This window comes from Amblyomma americanum, chromosome 2 (assembly GCF_052857255.1).
Source record: "Amblyomma americanum isolate KBUSLIRL-KWMA chromosome 2, ASM5285725v1, whole genome shotgun sequence".
Lineage (NCBI taxonomy): Eukaryota > Metazoa > Arthropoda > Arachnida > Ixodida > Ixodidae > Amblyomma > Amblyomma americanum.
In genome coordinates, this window is record NC_135498.1 from 86,343,282 (window position 1) to 86,360,210 (window position 16,929).

Consider the following 16,929-nt stretch of genomic DNA (forward strand, 5'->3'; position numbering starts at 1 on the left):
TAGTATTGCCTTGTGGTCGACATTGTCGAATGCCTCGGTGAGAACAAGAGCCAGGATGGCCCTAGTTCTCTTCTTATGGATTGGGCTAAGCACTTATTCCGAAATACGAAGCGTAGTGTACTGGGTTGAGAGATGAGGTCTAAAGCCTAGCATGGTGTCTAGAAGAGACTGTTCGCGTCCATGTGGCTCTGGAGGTGGTTGAGGACCACTTGCTTCATCAGCTTACCCATACAAGATGTAAGCGAGATGGGTCTGAGATTCTGTAATGGTAGCTTCTTGTCTGGTTTCGGAATGAAGACAACCTTCACGTGCTTCCAAGATTGAGGGAGTTCCCCTTCCCGCAAACACTTGTTCATGTAGTCGCTGAGCGCCCTCATTGACTTCCCGTGGAGGTTGCGCAGGGTGCGATTTGTAACTCCATCCTTGCCAGGAGCGGTAGAATTACGGAATCTGCGAAGGGCTGCTTGTACTTGCGACTCCGCAATTCCATCGTCCAGTCCAAGATGGACGATACCCTCAGAGCCCGGTAGGAGTTCCTGAGGTGACATGTCTAAATATCTTGCTTCTCAGCTCCTCCAGAAGATCGTCATCAGGAAGGGGGTTCTCGTGAAGGATATGTATTATGTCCTTCCTGTGGGCGGACTTGCAGTTCTCGGGGTCTAAAATATAGTGCATAAAATTCCACGTGTCCTTTAGTCCCAGCTTATCACTCATTTAATCGCAAACCTGGCCCCATTGGTGCTTGGCCAAGTTCTGTGCATGGCTCTCGATGTCTTTAGCTAGTCGACCTATTCCTAGGCGTAGCTTACGATTGTCTTTTAGAGTGAGCCATCTCCTCTCAAGGCTTTGGTACGCTTGCCACATATGAAGGAGACAACTATCCACCGACGAGATTTCTTCCAGAGAGAGAATCTCATCGGTGGAAACCTCCACATCCTGTTTTACACTCGAGGCCCAATCATCCAGGTTGTCGATAGTGTCAGAAGCAGTTTGCTCCCTTAAGGTTCTGAACCTAATCCAGTCCGCGATGCGGGACGGTCTCTTGTTCTTTCCCTTCAGAGAATCCTGCGTAACGATGGACATGACGATGTAGTGATCACTCCCGAAATTCGGCAGTGTTGATCCGCTCTACGTTCGAGATATTCTTGCCTAGAGTGAGATCCTGGTAAGTTTTCGCTCCTACACTGTTTCCTATCCTTGTAGGCGTCGCGGGGTCTGTGTGCAGGGTGAAGGACGTGTCCTGTATGTGGTTCCATAAATGCGCGCCCTTCTTATTATTCTTTTTGTATCCCCAAGCTCTGTTATCTGCGTTTAGATCCCCCACCACCAGGGCTGGAGAGGATTCAGCCTGCATGACCGCCTTACTTAGGGCAGCCGTGACTGAAGGGTGGTCAGCTTTTGGATTATTGTACATGTTAATGATGTATAAGGAGCAGAGGCCTCTGTTTTGCGGAAGGAGCTCAATCAAGAGGCAGTCCAAGTCGATGCCGTCGAGCGGGTGTGTTATTGCGGTCAGATTCCTCTGAATGAGGACAGTTGTGTGTGGTTTAACTATATCTGGAGGGGAAAATGACTTATAGGCCGGCAGTTTGACTTCGAAATGGGCCTCCTGCAGAGCCATCACATCCGGAGCTTCTGGTCCTACGTTCTTGATACAAAATTGCAGATTGTCCTGCTTAGCGCGAAAGCCCCTGCAATCCCAGTGCCATACTCTTATTACTTTACGGTTGACCGCCATGGTGGAGTCTGGCTTGGTTTAATGAGGTCGGATCTCTGGGGCTGGGAGCTGCCATTCGGCAAGGGAGTGGATGGTCCAAAAGCAGAGAGGGCATCCACTGTTTGCTTCAGGGTTTTTGCCTCGTTAATAGCGGTGGATTGTGTGGCCTCAATATTACTGATACACGTTTTTGTAGAACGCATGCGGCCATTAATCTGGGTTGAGAAAGCGTTAAAATGCTTGACCATGCGAGAATTGACTTGATCCATGAACACAGTGAGGCGTTCCTCTATCTTGTTAGCGAACGCTTGGAAGAGGGGAGCTAGTCTCTCCTCAAGGGAGTCGGTTTCCGTTTCCTTAACTGCTGAGAGTGCCCTCTTTCTCGCAGGAGGGCTGCGTTGGGGAGATGATGAGGGAAGACGACACTTCCGAGGCTGAAGAGTGTGCTTCTGTTGATATCGGAAATGCACTGGAGCACCCCGAATTCGGTGGAGAACTCGAGGAGTTCCTCGTAATCATGCGGAGCTCGGCGTATACTGCGTCTAAGCTAGCCTTAAGCTGCCTGTTCTCATCTCTTAAAACCTGCAACTCCGAATCCAGATATACTTTATTTAGATTGGGAGGCCACGTGTACTCAGCTCACCTTCTTGTCTCTTGACCTGCCGGCAGCTTGTCCTCCCTGTCCCCCTCTTCCTTCTTGAAGCGGTGGGAAGGACGTGGAGGAATTGAAGACAGACCGTCTCCGTGTTAATCCGGTGAACAATACGTTCCCAATTATTACTCCGAGAGCAAGCAATAACATCGCGTGAATTATGACGACCAATTAGCGTCGCCAATTAATGTCGCCTATTGATATAGCCGATGCGTACGAGCAACAGAACGCCGTTTGACGAGGCGTAGTGATGCCGACATGCGGCGGCCACCAGAACCACGAACGCTAAGTGAGGGCGCACGAACTGCGGGTTGCGCCGCCTGGGGGAAGCGGGTACATTCTTTCACATTGCACACTTGGTGCTACTTATTCTCTTGAATTTTTAACCCCATAGACAAAACAAAACGAAATGAAGCGGGACGCGCACATTCACGCGTAGCATTGTGAATGAAGATGCTAGCCGGCCTAAAGGGAAACCAAAATTTTAAATGTAAATTTATGTCCTCAAAGGTTTGATAAAGTAATCTTCTCAGCAATAAGCCTGTACACATTGGTCTGATCTGCACCGTCGCTTTATTCGCCTGCACATTTCGCAGCCGCCGGAAGTTGTCCCGATGCAGCCGGAGAGCTTTTGTCTCGTCCCTACAAAAGCTCCCCACAATCGCATTAATTTTGGCGTTACTTTTTTTCCAAAGGTGTGTTATATTTTTTATGTTTGGGCACATTTTACTAGGTAAGGGCGGCTGGTTAACAATGCTAATACCTCATTCCTGGCGATTTCCGGTCCCGCAAATGGTTTGGTGCTGGACCGCTAGTGGTTTATATATAGCACACGTAGTGTCCGTTAAGCGCGCCTGCTTGAAATACATGTTTCTTGTGTCCCTTTCTTGCATCTTAGCGCTGCTCTTCTATCATGAAACCTTTGCTTTTAAACGCTCAATGCAACAGAGTAATTTAGCAAGTGGAATTAATCGTCATTTATCCCTGCACAACAGTCATATTAAAATTGAAGCTGTAAGACAGTGTGGGTTTAAAATATTGAGGCACTGAGTGAATACACATTGAAGGGTCATTTTATTCACCTTTAAATCCAGATTTGCGTCCACAACAACCTTATACATATAATTTTGTCCACTCAAATTACAGTGATCGACACCATTGGAAAAAATGAAGTACAGAGCGTCCAAACTCTAACGACCAAATAATGACAGATGAATAGACTTCGTCGGATTGCAATTAAAACATATTAAGCTTATCCTTGATATCCGCCTTCTATTCTTATTCAGACTGTTATTCTACTCCGACGTACTGCTGATGCCAGGTTTTGTTTTTAACTGATGATCGTAGGTATCTGTCTAATAATGAAAAACTGTGAGAACATGACAAAGGATTATGCACATCCACTTATGCGCATCCCGTGTTTTCTGAACCAAATGAACTATCGATAAACCAGTGTTTTAAAGAGCTGTAGAAGAAAGAGCATTTATTTATTTAGCCAAAGTTTCGGTATTGTAAGGAGTGATATTTTGTTGTTTATTTGTGCGAACACATGCAAAGAACAGTAAAACTGACCCATGCCTCAATAGAGCTATAAACGCTGTGGAAAATGTGCAGAAGGCACGTAAATTTTAAGATTAACTGTGTAGACTGTTGAGAAGAAAAACAATTTGTAATATGTATTAAGAGAAACAGGAAAAAACTGTCGAAGTTGATGGAACAGTTTTCTAATTCATTTGATGCTCCAAGGTTAATTTGAACAGCTCCCGGGAGTTTGGTCTCTTTTAATGCTAAAGCTGCGTTTTGGAGTCTGTTGCATTCACTTATCTTGCATGGGAAAAGCCAACACAGATACACACGCTCGATCAAAAATTTCTTAGATTTTGCACTTTTGCCCTTTTCGTCGCAGTTAACTTCTTTTCTTTTAGATGAAAATGTGGTTTAAAACTTCTATACTCATGAAAGTACTGCAGAATTATAGCGAACCCTAGCTGCTTTTTAACGCGCTAACATTCAAGTAACGTTCATATGAATATAAAACGAAACGTGCTACATAATTGTGTGTATGTTCCAGCTTGTTAACATTCTTAAGCGCCATATCATACTCAAATAAAATCAGTTTATTCGGACATGAACATGCCTGCAGAGACCATGCCCACGGAGTGAGGCAAAAGGAAGAAACTAATAGCATACTTTCTCACAAGGCTTCACGACGGGTAACGCACCCATGGCAGAAGGGTGAACAAATTAATTTTAAAACGAAAATTCAGTTACAACATCAACCAACAACAAAAGAAAATTCTTCACTTGAGTTTTAAGCATTTTGGGGAAGTAATCCAGACCCAAGGCATTATAAAAAAAATCTGTCAGCAACGCTACAAGTCGCGAAACGAAAAGAAGTTATTATGAGCGAAGCAAACACTACTGCTCGGCCTTTTTATATTCTGATATTCAGCGTATGTTTTCGATATGGAGAATTCATTTGCGTCACTAAGTTCGTTAGGGTAATCTCTTTCACCGAACTTCAATATCGGACGAGCATTGTCTAGGTTAAGGTAATCCAATAATAAACACTGCAGCATTTGCCATCCTGAACGACGACTACAGAGGAGTCGCAAATACCAAAAAAGGTTTGTAATAGAACACCTTAACGAAAATAAAAACAACCAGCCTTTTCATAAAATTCATGACAAAATTTGCGGATCTTTAATAACTAATCGGAAATCTTAATTGCTACTGTTTTCGGTGCCACGGAAGGGTGGTCGTGTTATAATATTTAATAATTAGCGAGATGCAGTAAGTTTAATAAGGTGCACATAGTGCGTCGAACCAGCTTACTATAGTGCTGCTCAGAGTAGGTGCAGAGTGATTTTTATTGCATTTTTCTGCAATATATGGGGCATGTTTACGCCAATATACTTTATGATGTATGCAAACAATACCAGTATTTTTTCAGGAACTGACCTAAATCAATTAGCACATTCAATGTATTTTGCGCTCCGGAATCTATGCAAATGAATAAACAGTTTTAGAGATTGATGTTTATTTTTTCAGCGAAAAAACAATCAATGAAAACATACACAAGACATTTGCCGCATGAGTTTGTGTAGATATAACCCTCACATGCAGGACGCTGGACGTCCTATTTACTTAAAGACCGTGCTGGTACGTCTTGTCTCTTCCTTGGCAGCAAACTATTCTAGAAACTTAGTTTAAATTTGCCGATATCGTCATTTGTTGCCGCGCAGAGTAATGCTGAAAGTTCATCACTCGATGCTACGTTTTCGCCTCATAGACTAGAATTGAGTTTAGGAGCCAACATCAAAACAACACGTAAAAAGTTGCACATGTGCACGAAAAACTGTTTAATAATAACTGAAATTCTCCTACGACCATACTATACTAGTTTTTACATACTTTATAAAACTTTCAATCACTGAAACGCGCAATTCTCGCTTCTGTCATGGTGTAAACCGTGCAGGTCTTTTGTACGTCTTTTGTTAACGAAGTGGCAAAAAATGAGAACTTCAAGAGCTGACGCGCAGGATCCATCGATGACTGGTAAATTAGGACATATTAATACACATACGGCTGGCAAGTACTGCAACATCTAGTGCCCACGTCTGCTAAATCCTCTTCATTCAAATGGGAGTGTCGTAAATGCTATAACATAAACGAAACTGAATATTTCTTATTGGCTGAACATCAACGTTTGGATAAAAAAAATTGCTCTATTTATTGTTTACTTCATGGACGTACCTGACACTGTGTATTTTTCTTACATGAAACGGCTATCAAGAGCATGTGCACACTATATTGCAACCATTGTTAGCGCTCGCGTTTCCATTTCAAAGTCAGCTGTCCTCGAGGCAGCCTTTACAACTGCCACTTATCCATCGCTTACACAGAGCTTGGCAAATGAATATTTTAATTAAATACCTCCCACGCACATCTACATCTGTGTTGCGGGAGATAGGGAAGTTTTTAAGATGTCAGGAAAAGAACACCATCGGTTGCGCCGAAACGAGAATTTGTTTACATCTCGCATAGATTCAATAATTTTAGTACGTTTTATATTTTCTGACGATTGTAGTGATGAAGAAAGGCCGACAGAAGGAGAAAACATGTGGGCACCCAGAGGCGAAGGTGTGGTAGCTGAATTCATTTGTGCCCTCTGCGTGACTCATTCCAGGCATGAAACTTACCTGCAACAACGGTAAGAACACTGTGAATGCCCGCGCTTCAATTGGTTATGACGAATTATGGTAGAAGCATACGCAAATATCTCTGTCATTAAGACTATATCTAGGGTAGCGGCTAATAACTGTTTAGAAGGCAGGCAAGATTCTTCCATACTGTATTTTGTTAAAAATGTCCTAGTTGCCCGAGTGCCAATAATAGTGGTGCAATATAAGTGGTGTGCAAGCGAAGGATTCCACCTACTGTTATAACTTTCCTAGACCAGCGGCCACTGATTACAAACGGTGAACCCGAAAAGTGGTTTTGGGGCCAGTAACTAAGAAATCTATGCTTTTACTTGTCTCATTATGGGTCACGTAACATGAATGCCAGACTTGAATAGGACATTGCAGTCATTAAATTTTTTTAGATGCACACTTACGTGAACTGCTATTTCCGCACATTATATATTTCTTACCCCGCTGTGTGCTGTTATTTACACCCTAAGCTTTGAGTAGCATTCTTCGCTGCTGTACATAAGGTCTCTAAAAAATTCAATGTCTCGATAACTACCTTCACAAAGCAAGCAATCACGCAGCAATAAAATAATGGTGCTGAGAACTGCTTCATAAGCTTACATTCTTGCGTCGGAGAGAAAAGGAGAAGTACAATCCAACAAGGTATCCCAGTGCTGTGAGAACACCAAAAACAGCGCAGTCGGCAGCGTCCAGACTCTTCGACGGTGACATCGGGTCCGCACAACACTCAGCAGTGCAGATGTCTGATGCCGGTTATAAGACGGAGCTGAATATACAGGGGTTCAAAAAAGCCAAGTCGCGATGATGGGTTCTTTGTTTTGGTTCTGTTTAAGCCTATAGTTTTTTTCGCCTGTGTATGCCTTCTTTTTTGAATTTTTTCTTTTGCTTCTCCAGTGTCCAACACCTCGGCCTTGTTTCAAAATCAGCCCTACGTGCACGCCTCTGAAGTGCACTTCACTCCAGAAAGTCAGATGAGCTCGACATCGTGCAACTCTCAATTGCTAACAGAACAGTACGGCAATCAATTCGCTCTTTCATTCCGTAGAAGTTGGAACGAAAAAATTGTTTAGCCGGATGTGACGGTTTCGGAAACCACTCATTGGTGCGCGCGTCGCCTTTTATTGTGGGTATGCAGCTGGTGCAGAGCAAAACACGTCGTCCGGTGCGAAACGCTCCTGCGCAAATCCACCCTTGTGTGGCAGTAAATACACGTAGTCTCTGCACTGGTCACGGCGAAAACAGAACGTTTTTTTTTTTTGCGCCGCACAGCTGCTTCCACTTGTCTGAAGCTTTCCATCAGATGAGGAGAAAGACCGAGTGAGAGGTACCTAAGCTGCAGTTTTTCTCCTCCCTCCGACTCTGCATATGCGACGCCTGGCTTCTTAATGAAGTGTTCCAGAATACATTGAATATAATTTTATGGTGGCTAAACGTGTGAGAGCAACTGTGGCCGCATTACAGCGTTCCACGCCAACACGATTCAGCGACACGTGTTCACTCCATGAGCAATACCTAAGCCTCCATATCACTCCGTTTCCCCGAGCTCTAGATTTCCCCATCGCCATATTATCGTCCCCACGTTTCCAGGTTATAGAGAAATCAACCTCTTTCTTGCCAGTAGCTACACGAAGCTGTGTAACAGAACACGCTAAATTGTCATTTGAGTATGCTTTTCTTATGAATTTCCTCTTGTTAAACGCTAGCGACACTTCATTCCTTTGTATCTCAGCACTTTGAGTTGAAAAATAAACATTTAACATCAACCGCACAAAAGGAAACCTGAGAGCAGTATATGCACACGGACTTCGCTCTGCAGTTCAAAGACGAATAGTAAGCATGGACCGCCTCCCCACAGTCCGCCGACATGACCCACATCTTTAACACCCCACCGCTACTCCCCTCTCCCACGCCTTCCGTATTACCTTCGAGTTCCTGCTCTCCTGCATGCATACTTAAAGACGCTAGCTGCTGCCCCCAGTCACCCCTGAAGAAGGAGCCGAGCCAGCTCCGAAACGTTGTGTTTTAGATAGGTGATGTGTCAGAATTTATTATAACACCTTTTAATTGTATCTTACGTGCGCCCGACCGGACCTTGCATCTCGTAGTGCGATTTGAGCGTCTTTAAAACCATTATTTTGGACCACTGTTTTTACGCATGCAATGAAGTGCGTCTTCGAGCTGCTACTTCTTGTCAAATGGGGTAAGGAGCGTACCGTCACACAAACTCGTTATCTCTGGCGAAAAGCGCGCGGTGACGTTATATATCTAGAAAGCCTGCCAATAGTTTTTTTTGTGAACTGCAAAAGACGTATTTCTTGTCGAGATGTCTGCGGCATACAATAATCTCCTGCAAACTTACATGCTGAAACTTCATCCATCTGGTGTAACTGAAGCGTTTGGAGCTTTGGGATATTTTGAGTGTGTAGCGACCTTGCAACATTTTAATTTGCATATTTTGCGAAATCGGGAAGCTTCAGCATCATCACATTGTACAACTTCGCACAGCACTGCACCTCGAAAGCCCACAGCTCTGACAGCCTTTTTTTCGCGTGCGCATGTATGGAGACGTTATTGTCCAACAGCGACACGATCGCAACCTTCACGCAGAAAAGAATAAATAACCATAAAAAACACGTACTAAAGCACAACAGTACACACCTAATTACGCAGTATAAAACATAGATAAGAGAATGCGCACGCCAAAGATAGAAGAACAGAAAATACGAAATAAATTGTAAGTAACGAATAGTCATAATTACAGTTACTAGAAAATATACATTAGCCACTGTATACTACAAAAGATAAATAATAGAGGACTTAAGGACATAAAAATAAGGTCATAAACAGAGATTGATTAAGATAAGTTAATGGAGTCAAATACGGCACATCAAGGTGATGCGAAAAACTGATTGTGAGAGAACCAATGTTTCCATGAACTAGTGGCGTTAGCATCGCGAGCGAAACACTGTACATAACGAGAGCAGTCGATCAGTCAAAGAGAGAATCTTACACTCAGTAATTCCGCTACCATCTAGTAAATACTTAGGATGACACTGTGAGCGAGGAAATATTTCAGCGCGATGACGTCTCGTTTTTGTAGCGCGTGCGTCGTTGATGGACCTAACAGCTTCTTTTAGACTAAAGGGTCTTTGTTGGGAGGAGCTGTTGAGCACCTGTTCCTTGCTTGAGTAGACCAGTAGGATTTAACCATAAGAGCGCGAGTAAACCGCATTAGAAGGGCAAACGCCAGGCGGTGAATAATAATAATAATAATAATTGGTTTTTTGGGGAAAGGAAATGGCGCAGTATCTGTCTCATATATCTTTGGACACCTGAACCGCGCCGTAAGGGAAGGGTAAAGGAGGGAGTGAAAGAAGAAAGGAAGAATAGGTGCCGTAGTGGAGGGCTCCGGAATAATTTCGACCACCTGGGGATCTTTAACGTGCACTGAAATCGCACAGCACACGGGCGCGTTAGCGTTTTTCCTCCATAAAAACGCAGCCGCCGCGGTCGGGTTCGAACCCGGGAACTCCGGATCAGCCAGAGCACCCATCGACGTCAAGGCGCAGCGACATCTCACGTGACAGCAGCTGATCCGGAGAAAACTGGGGGAGGAGTGCCGTGAAGGTGAGCCTTGCGGTTATGGTTGGCTGCACGGATGTTTTTTGACTACACTATATTTGGGCGAGGACGAAAAACAAGCTTTTATTGAGAAATTCCGCTTTAAGAGGTAAGGTTCTAACACCACCTCTGAGGTTGGGTCATGCTCGAACGGTTCACTGTTCTTGAAGGTAAAAGGAAAAGTTGCGCTGTCACTGGCATATTTTTGAAAACAATTGCTTGTCGTACCTTGCACATAGGACTGAGTGCTGTCCAATTAAGAGTAGCTAATTGAAATGTGTTTTTCAGTTCCGGTTCTCAATGTGAGAGGTTTCTCAACGTAAATGGCTCACCGTCGCCTTGCCCTGCTTTCCACAGCGGTGTTCAAAGTAAGTGTGCCTAAATGGATCAGGGCTCTTCTTCTCTCACGTGCAAGTGCAAAAGGTATTTTTGATTGAGGCAACAGATGCCAGTGCGCCAAGCAACAGCAGCAACAAAATCAGTCACACCTGGGTGCTGGTTATTTGAGACAGATGCATTCGGGTGATTTTTTGGCAATAGGACACCGGAAAAAAATTCACAAAAATTCTTTCCACAATACTGATTCACGTGGTTACTAAAGAAGTACGTAAAAAAATAGGATTGTGGCATGCAGATGTAGCTCGTTCATGGCAGCGGCTGAAACACAGGGTCCCGGTGTTTGTATGACATGACGTGCTGAAAGTTAACCAGTTATACGAGCTAAAAATTGCCACGCAAATTAGAAATGAAATTATACCAGATTTATCTAGACTTTACAACTTGCGCTTGCCCAGTATTACACTGCATAACATGAGACATATCTTCTGCAAACGGCTCGCCGTAAGAACTTGTTATGGTGCCCTAACATTGATGCATTTGTTCGGTGACTTTCTGAACACCCACCCTTCTTTCCTTGTTACCTTAAAGCAGCGTAAATCTCCGGGCAGCTTAAATAGGTCTTCAAAACTTACAAGCTGCTATCTAATGGCGTCAGCATTTTCCTTGTTTTCCTTAAACCACAAATATACACATGTTCGAAAATTGCGAAATAGTGTTGTTGGTGTTTTTATCATTGTTTATTTTCATTAGCTCTTGTATAATAACGTACTGCCTCACTTCTACTTGCCGACCAATGTATGGGTGACAGGGCCCGGGCCAGGCAGAGAGCATCTGCTTTCACCCAGTTATCCTAGACCTAATTGTGTTTAAATGAATGTTCGGAATAACTAAGGACAAAAATAATCAACTTGGCTATTTCACCATAACATTTATGTATGATATGAAGAGAGCCAGGAATTTAGTTATTTAGAAAAGCGTTGACAACACAGTGATGACTACTTGTCCGCCAATTTCACTACTACCCGTATTTTGGAAGAACTTGAAAATCTCATTCTTTTCCGCCAAACGAATTTCTTGAATACGAACCACATTTTTAGCAACGCACATTTTATGAAAATGAAATCAGCATAATTGACGCTAAATGAGGAATAGTAGAAAAAAAATGGCAGCAACATTTTTAGAATCAGCGTTTTCATTGAGTTAGTAAGACTTTAGATTGCACAGAACCATGAAATTTTTGGACAAGTTATGCTCCTATGGCATACGTGCGGAACCCTTGACGCACTCTGAATCACACCTAACAAGGAGATGACAGCGCGTATAAGTGCATAGCGACCAAGCTAATTCCTGCCTGTGGTTTGCGGTATGCCACAAGGAAGTATATTGGGCCCGGCACATACATATGAAGATACATATAAAATTCAAGCAGAATTTTACCATACATTTAAATTTTTTCTTTAGCTGACGACAGCATCGTTCTTGTTGCCGACAGTGACGTCAAACTTTCGCATTGTAAACGTAACGAAATACTTGCTGAACTCTCCGCTTCATCGCAGTCTAATCTCCTTAACGTCAAAACAAATGGAGTCAAAGCGGTAATATTTAGGACACGGAATAAATCAATGAAAATTTACCATACCATCCAATGCTGGATCCAAACTTTAGACTGGTGGAATAACACAAAATTCTAGCTGTGCAACTTTGGAGAGATTTGGGCTAAAACACTCATGTTATGCAAATTAAAAAAAAAATTTCTGTCGTTGTTAGCGGTGTATATCTATGTCGAATGCTACTAATTGTAAAAGTCAAGCTCCAAATATATTACGGTTTTGTTTTCTCTAACATAAATCATTGGAACCCAGTCGGCCCTAATGTATGCATTACAGACGCCTAGCCGACAAATACTCTGTACCCATACACACCCACCAGTAGCACAAGCTACAGAGATTGAACCGCTAGCGGAAGAAAGGCAAAACAGCAAAATGTGGTTCATCCTTCCACTGAAAAAACTGTATGCGATGAAAACAGGTGTATACCGGCCCGAAACCGATTTGAGCGGCTCCCATTTACCGCTTGCACCGTAGAGACCAATGGCATTCGAAGCTAAAACAAAATCACTGTCATCATCATCACTATCATTATCATTTATTGTTCCGTTAATTGTGTCAGTGGCAATATTTCGTAAGAGGGGGCAAGGTAAGTTGTAAAGCGCTCATACCTAGAAGAGGAAGTTGGAACAATCTTAAACACACACCGATGTATGACAATCCATGTGGGATATTCGGTCAAAAGCTAATGCACTCATGCATGCAAAATAGGCTACAGTAAACATTAGCGGAAAAAAATGTAGTAATAAAGAGAAATGGGACAGAACGCAGCTATAAGAGCATTTAGAATGTGCTGAGAGAGAGAGAGACAATGATGAACGGTGAGGGAGGGAAGTAAACTAGGCTGTGCCTAGAATGCTAACCTACACGTGTGAAGGGGGACAAATAAAGGAATCGAGAGGGGAGAGAGAGGAAGGAGCACGGTGGAATAAAGGGCGTCAGCATGAGTGGTTTTGATGCCGTGAAGTTGGGAAAGCATTACATAATTTACTGCATCAATTCAATTCAATTCTTTATTCACCAGAAAACTTGACGGTCTCTAGGGCTAAAAGTTGCTGCCTACAATTTGACTGGGGCCCTGGAGCCGTTTACAAAGCGGCAGCCGACATTGGTGGCAGAGTACGCTAACATTAATTACAAACACTGAGTAGTAGAAGACATCAGAAAATACAGACCTGCTGCAAGACCAGGTGCTGCCAATTTCCAACCGGCAGCACTCCGGATTTCTAGCAATGTAATTAAACCAATATTACTTTCGCTTTTACTGCCGCTAGTCCAATGTCGTTGCTTTTCAGTTGCGTTTTTTGTACATTAAAATGATCGTGTGTATTGTGAGGAACTAGAAACTGAGGAGAGATGTTTTGCCTACTATATATGGCTATTTGCTAAATGTTTCTATACCAGCAGCTGTTGAAATGAAATTGTGAAATGGAACAAGCTGCCATTAAATTTACGAAGTTGTTCCCATGTTTGGCTGGATGTAATTGAACTGTTTACAGATGATACATAGGTTTTTCATAAAGTGTGTTTCAGCACTGCAGCGGATGTGCCGTTCTTTTGCTGTTTCGAAGTTTTCGCACGTTGGGTAGCTTCAAATAACTGGCCAGGCTTGGTTTTGCTTATTTTTGCTTCTCTCCACAACAACTTCTTCTGTCCATAACTGTATTCTGTAACTGTTTAACTTTTGCTTCATAACTATGTACCAGACGTTGTTGTTCTGACTTACTACTCCTCGTAACTGCGACATAGATAGGATGCACCGACATCGTCCGAAAGTTGGCGCGCCGTATAAAAGTTGGCGCGCAGTATAAGAACCACCCAGCAAGCGCACACTTCGGGCACGAAATCGTCCCTGGGATGATGCACTCACGCTCCTTGATTTTGCAGGCCACTCTCACCTGGGCGGTCTGTTCATGACTCTTTCACCCAGGCCACCTCCTGCCACCGTACCTGCTACTGACTTCGCCAAATTCCAGTCGAAACACGCCACTTCTGGAAGAATCCTACCCTTTCGTCTGGAAACCCGGATCTACAACACCGGCGTTCAAGGCGGTCGGTGGGCAGTGTAAGAACCACCCAGCAAGCGCACACTTCGGGCTCGACATCGCCCCTGGGATGATGCACTCACGCTGCTTGATGTTGCAGGTTAGTTGAACAACGCGACTTGTGTTAAGAGTAACAATTGCTGTCTTTTGGCGTTGTCGTGCCCACCTGCTCTTTAAGACACGTTTAAGCGAATGTTCGCGTTTTTAGTGGCTTTTTTTCGGCTTGTGAAACACCTTGCTAATAACCTCTGGTGATGTTGAATCCAAACCCGGTCCCATGTCTTAAGGCGAAGCTGACACATTTGCCGAGGTCCTTGAAACGAACCGTAAACTTGGAGACGGTTGTGCTTTCCTACTGGAGGAAGTAAAAACTGCTAAAGAAAAACAGGCAAAAATTGAAAAAGAAATTCGGGTTCTTTGTGCTAAGGTAGCGACGTTAGCAGCAGCCATCGCATCATGTAGAACAACAGTTGACAGCCATTCCGTCAAGGTGTGACGATGCGGAAAATAGGATGCGGCGTTCAAACCTTCTATTCTTCGGAATAGATCAATCAGATGAAGACTGGGCAATGTCCGAGGAGAAAACAATAAAATTCTGCGCGGAAAAGTTAGAAATTACCGCTACCAGCCATCAGTACGAGCGGGTTCACCGACTGGGGAAATATTACGCTAAGAAGCAGAGGCCAATAATTGCAAAGTTGGCCTTTTTCAACGACAAAGCACTGATCCTGTCATCAGGGCCAAAACTTAAGGGAACAGATTTTGCAGTCCGTGAGGATTTTTCGCTTACAACGCGCAAGGCAAGGGCAAAGCTTACCGAGTTCGCAAAGCAGCATAAGTTGAAGTTATCGGTTGATAAGCTGCGCATGGGCTCGAAAACGTACATCTACAATATCGCTACTGATACTGTCGTGCAGTTAGATCAGTAGCTCATACGAGGAAATAGTACGCATATCCACAAAAAAAACTTAACCTGCATATCGGCCCCTTTATCAGTATCATTTACTAATATCCGAAGTACCTTATCCAAGAGCACTCATGCCTCATCTTTTCTCGAAGACAGTGGCTCCGATATTATAGCTTTCACCGAAACATGGCTACATCCCGATATAAAAGACAGCGAAGTTCTTCCTAGCTCCAACCCGTATAATATATACAGGCGTGATCGCATTCATATGCGAGGCGGGGGTGTACTCGTAGGCATAAAAAAATCGCTCGCTATACCGATTCCGATCTTGAGATTATTTGGACAGCTTGCACTATTTCCTCCATCAAACTTTTGATAGGCAACTGTTACCGCGCACCGAACTCCGATGACTCATTCTCAGAAAAACTACGTGTAAGCCTTACGTGGGCATTTGAGCATTTCCAGGCGGATGTAACTTATCTACTCGGAGACTTTAATTTTCCACAGATCGACTGGGCAAAGCTCTAATCCCCTTGTACTGCTTCAGAAAGCTTCATAAATCTGACTTTTGATTTCAACCTATTTCAACTAGTTACCCAACCCACCCGTGGTCAATATACATTAGACCTCATCTTTACATCAGCCCTTGACACAGTGTGTGACATAAATTACTTAGACGGTTTGAGCGACCACAATTTACTTCAACTGACAATTAACATTCCACTTCCGTTCACTGGCATCACGAGGAAAAAGATTCGCGACTATAACAGAGGAGATTACAATCGACTAAATGATGAACTTAAAGTGTTTTGTGATAATATCCTGATGCTCTCTTTTCAAGACAGGTCAGTAGGAGATTACTGTAAATTTTTTTTAGAGACAAGCTCGCAGAACTTGTAGGCAAACATGTTTCACTTATCACGCTATCAAATGACAAATCTAATCCCTGGTTTACAAGAAAGCATCAACGCATGAGCAATAAGGAAAAACGATTGTACAAAAATGCAAAGCAGGAATGTAGGCCATGCGCGTGGGTTAAATATAAAACCTACCTAAACCTATATTGTTCCGCCCTTTGTGATGAAAAAAAAATATTTTTCACAAGACCTTCCTGCGCTACTTAAGAATAATCCAAGCAAGTTCTAGAAAACAATACGTCAGAAGAGCGTAATTAATGATATCTCAATACATGACGTTAGCAACACCCCCTACTCCGATGCTGACTGTCCTAAAGCATTAAACTCGTTTTTCGCATCTGTTTTCACCGAAGAAGATAATTCTAAGATCCCATATACCAGATGTTGGTTACCCCTACACAGCACCAGTTGACATTACACTCGATGGCATAGTACACACGATAAATAACCTTAAAGTATCCTCTTCCTCTGGTGTTGATGAAATTAACTGAAAAATACTAATAAATACCATTTCTGTCTCCAGCATCGTCTTACCTCATATCTTTAAGCAGTCAATATCTACAAGTGAGCTCCCCTCCGATTGGAAAATAGGAAAGGTTGTACCGGTTTTCAAAAGTGGCAACAAACACTCGCACGAAAACTACCGGTCCATCTAACTTACCTGCATCTGTTGCAAGATGCTTGAACACATTTTCACATCACACATCTGCAATTACCTGGAATCTAATCACTTTTTTTCGCTAAGCAGCATGGTTTCAGAAAAGACTTTTCATGTGAGGCGCACTTATCTTAGTTTACAACCGACATACACATCAAAATGAACAGTAACTTACAAATTGATCGCATCTTTTTGGACTTTGCCAAAGCATTTGATCGGGTAGCACATTGTTGACTAATATCTAAACTTTCT

At 43.2% G+C, this 16,929-nt stretch overlaps 1 protein-coding gene across 1 annotated transcript in view; it reads right to left on the bottom strand.

Moving 5' to 3' along the window:
• LOC144119855 (sodium-coupled monocarboxylate transporter 1-like) overlaps positions 1-7,294 on the bottom strand; it is a 55,869-nt gene extending 48,575 nt beyond the window's left edge. The window contains exon 1 of the mRNA XM_077652378.1: positions 7,184-7,294. Within this exon, the coding sequence (XP_077508504.1) occupies positions 7,184-7,294 (111 nt within the window). The remainder of the gene's footprint in view (positions 1-7,183) is intronic.
• Between the last annotated feature and the right edge of the window lie 9,635 nt (positions 7,295-16,929).